Source organism: Branchiostoma belcheri, unplaced genomic scaffold (assembly GCF_001625305.1).
Source record: "Branchiostoma belcheri isolate BF01 breed outbred unplaced genomic scaffold, Haploidv18h27 scaffold57, whole genome shotgun sequence".
In the NCBI taxonomy this organism is placed as follows: Eukaryota; Metazoa; Chordata; class Leptocardii; order Amphioxiformes; family Branchiostomatidae; genus Branchiostoma; species Branchiostoma belcheri.
In genome coordinates this window covers 1555795-1558245 of record NW_017804209.1, presented here as the reverse complement: position 1 = coordinate 1558245, position 2451 = coordinate 1555795, and the positions used below count along the sequence as shown (strand labels likewise).

Here is a 2451-nt window from a genome sequence, read left to right as displayed (position 1 = left end):
AGGTACTTAGTGGACACTTTGTAGTGGGATACGATAGGTACTTACTAACTTATCCTCTTCGTGCCTTGTGAAAAATAAGGCCATGACTTTCTTCCTCCATCTGGGTCTGTCCTGCGCCATGTTGTTAACACTTTTCCAGCACAGTCCCATGGCCGCAAGGTCGTCCGACACCGTTCTCCTCCATGTGGTCTTTGGTCTGCCTCTTTTCCTCTTTCCTTCTGGCCTCCAGCTAAGGGCGACTTTGGAGATCTTTCAATGACGTTCTTGAGAGCAAAGATCTGTTCTGAGCAGCCACGACCTTTACGAAAACCTGCTTGTTCTTCTCTCAACTTGGTGTCTAGGGCACTGTCAATCCTTTTGAGGAGGATCCTACAGAACACCTTGTTAGGGATGGACAGTACGATAGATATGGAGACCGTAGGTAGATAGGGTTATTACATAGTGATGGAAGAACAGTTTAGCCCAAAATTTGATCAACCTAACAGGGATGGCAATATGTGGATATAATACTCTTACGATTCTTACGTCTTCAATTTTTCTATCTGCTCAACCTTCATTGTCCTTTCCAGGAATCACCTCTGGAAACCCGACCGGAAGCAGCTGGAAGCAGATTCCAGGAAGCCTGAGTGCCGTGTACGTCAGTTCCGCCAGTAACCAGGTCTGGGGAGTCAACTCTGGGGACCAGGTCTTCCGGAGGAGCGGCATTGGAGCAGCAGGCACGGGTGGAGGCTCCGGAGCAGGTGATGGTTACTAACCATATGTTACAGGGAGGGCGAATATTGAAGTCTAGTTTGGAGTTTGAGGCTTCACTTATTGCTAAAACTGTAAACAAAACAGGAAGCCAGTGTGTCAACAGGGACATTTGAAATACATGTCTTCTTTTAAGTCGTTAGCCTAGAGACAACCCTTGTCCTGCTGATATTTTTACACAATATTTTCAATAATGCTATGCTAATTGTACACAATCTCAAACTGTTTACTTTCCCACTGCGTTTTTGCAATCGAGTGCAACTCTTCCACCCTGTGATCTCCTCTCCAGCCGCATGGCTGCGGAGGGACCCGTCCTGGGTTGTGGATACCACCAATAAAAGATTTAAAAAATTCAGGTTTTAGACTCTAAATACGTTTTTTTCTATTTGCAATGCAGGAAACCGTGGACAATGTGGTAAGTGCATCATACAAATAATTTTATTAGCTTAATGGATAACGTCATGTGTTCAAACCTTTTGTATTCACATCCTCTTGGTACATAAGAACAGATATCCAATCCTAGTACCCGATCAAAGTACAAGCTGGAAGATTGGTCTTGGTCAAGAAAGCACAGAAATATGACATTATACACTAATCTAGAGTTTTATCCCATGTTTATGTAGACTTTTTCAGTGGTGTTTTTCTCTTGCTCGAAATTAAGTCCAGATAGCCAAGAATTCCTTTTGTGTATCTTTTCAACTTCTTCTTTCCATTTTGAAAGCTGGAAGCACCACGAACATCGGCCTGAACCGCCCTGCGACCCAGTCGAGTACTGCATATGAAGGCGCTCCCGGCCGCGCTGTGGATGGGAACCGTAGCCCCCTCTGGACCGGCGGGTCCTGTACCCACACCACAAACGAAGCCAACCCGTGGTGGCGAGTCGACCTGGGCACCAGCCAGTGTGTGGATCGGGTGGTCGTCACCAACCGGAAAGACTGCTGCTCGGAACGGCTGGAAGGCTTCACGGTTTACGTGGGCGACAACCCCGAACTGCTGGCCAACCCTACCTGTGGCGGAGCGCAGTCCGTCAGGGGCAAGGGCGTCATCACGGTGGACTGTGGCGGACGGACCGGCCGATATGTGGGCATAGCTCTGAAAGGCTCCGGGAAAACCCTTACACTCTGTGAAGTGCAGGTCTTTGGAGGTAGGTCTGCTTTGCCTTTGATCCCTTTAGGCTTCATCTTTCTGTTTGATCATACACTATGCAATATATTGTAAATTTAACACCATTGAAACAAAGTGTCGTTCTGCAAGAATGCAGGCAATCAAGTGGTTTTGTTCAAATGTTTATTGAGATTTCCAATGAGTGCATGACTTCTGTATAGGTCCTGTTTTGAGATGAAAGACACTTTCTGTTGCAGGTGCTGCTGCAGGAGGAGGAGGATTTTCTGGAGGCGGCATTAAGGGAGGATTAGGTAGGGCAGAATCGCCTGTAAAACCTGTCATATCCAGATGGTAGCAAAACTCAGACTTACTCTAGACATGGTTTGTTCTCATGTGTCATGTAAGCTTATATACATATATCTATGTTAACAAGAACAGTACAAAACTCCAAATCACTGACATGTTACTGGTGGTTATAGCACGACCATTGATAATCTCCAAGCAGATCCCTTCGATGGCAAAAAGCGGCAGGCAGTATCCATTATCAGAGAAGGGATGAGCAACAAGAAAATAAGGCCATATATAGTAAGCTAACGA

General features: G+C 46.1%; 2 protein-coding genes across 2 annotated transcripts in view; both read left to right on the top strand.

Moving 5' to 3' along the window:
- Window positions 1-754, top strand: part of LOC109481658 — a 7279-nt gene extending 6525 nt beyond the window's left edge. Inside the window, exon 8 of the mRNA XM_019784236.1 lies at window positions 570-754. Within this exon, the coding sequence (XP_019639795.1) occupies window positions 570-754 (185 nt within the window). The remainder of the gene's footprint in view (window positions 1-569) is intronic.
- Window positions 755-1043: 289 nt separating this feature from the next.
- LOC109481656 (uncharacterized transmembrane protein DDB_G0289901-like) overlaps window positions 1044-2451 on the top strand; it is a 13483-nt gene continuing 12075 nt past the window's right edge. The window contains exons 1-3 of the mRNA XM_019784235.1: window positions 1044-1068; window positions 1472-1894; window positions 2112-2205. Of these exons, the coding sequence (XP_019639794.1) occupies window positions 1044-1068; window positions 1472-1894; window positions 2112-2205 (542 nt within the window). The remainder of the gene's footprint in view (window positions 1069-1471; window positions 1895-2111; window positions 2206-2451) is intronic.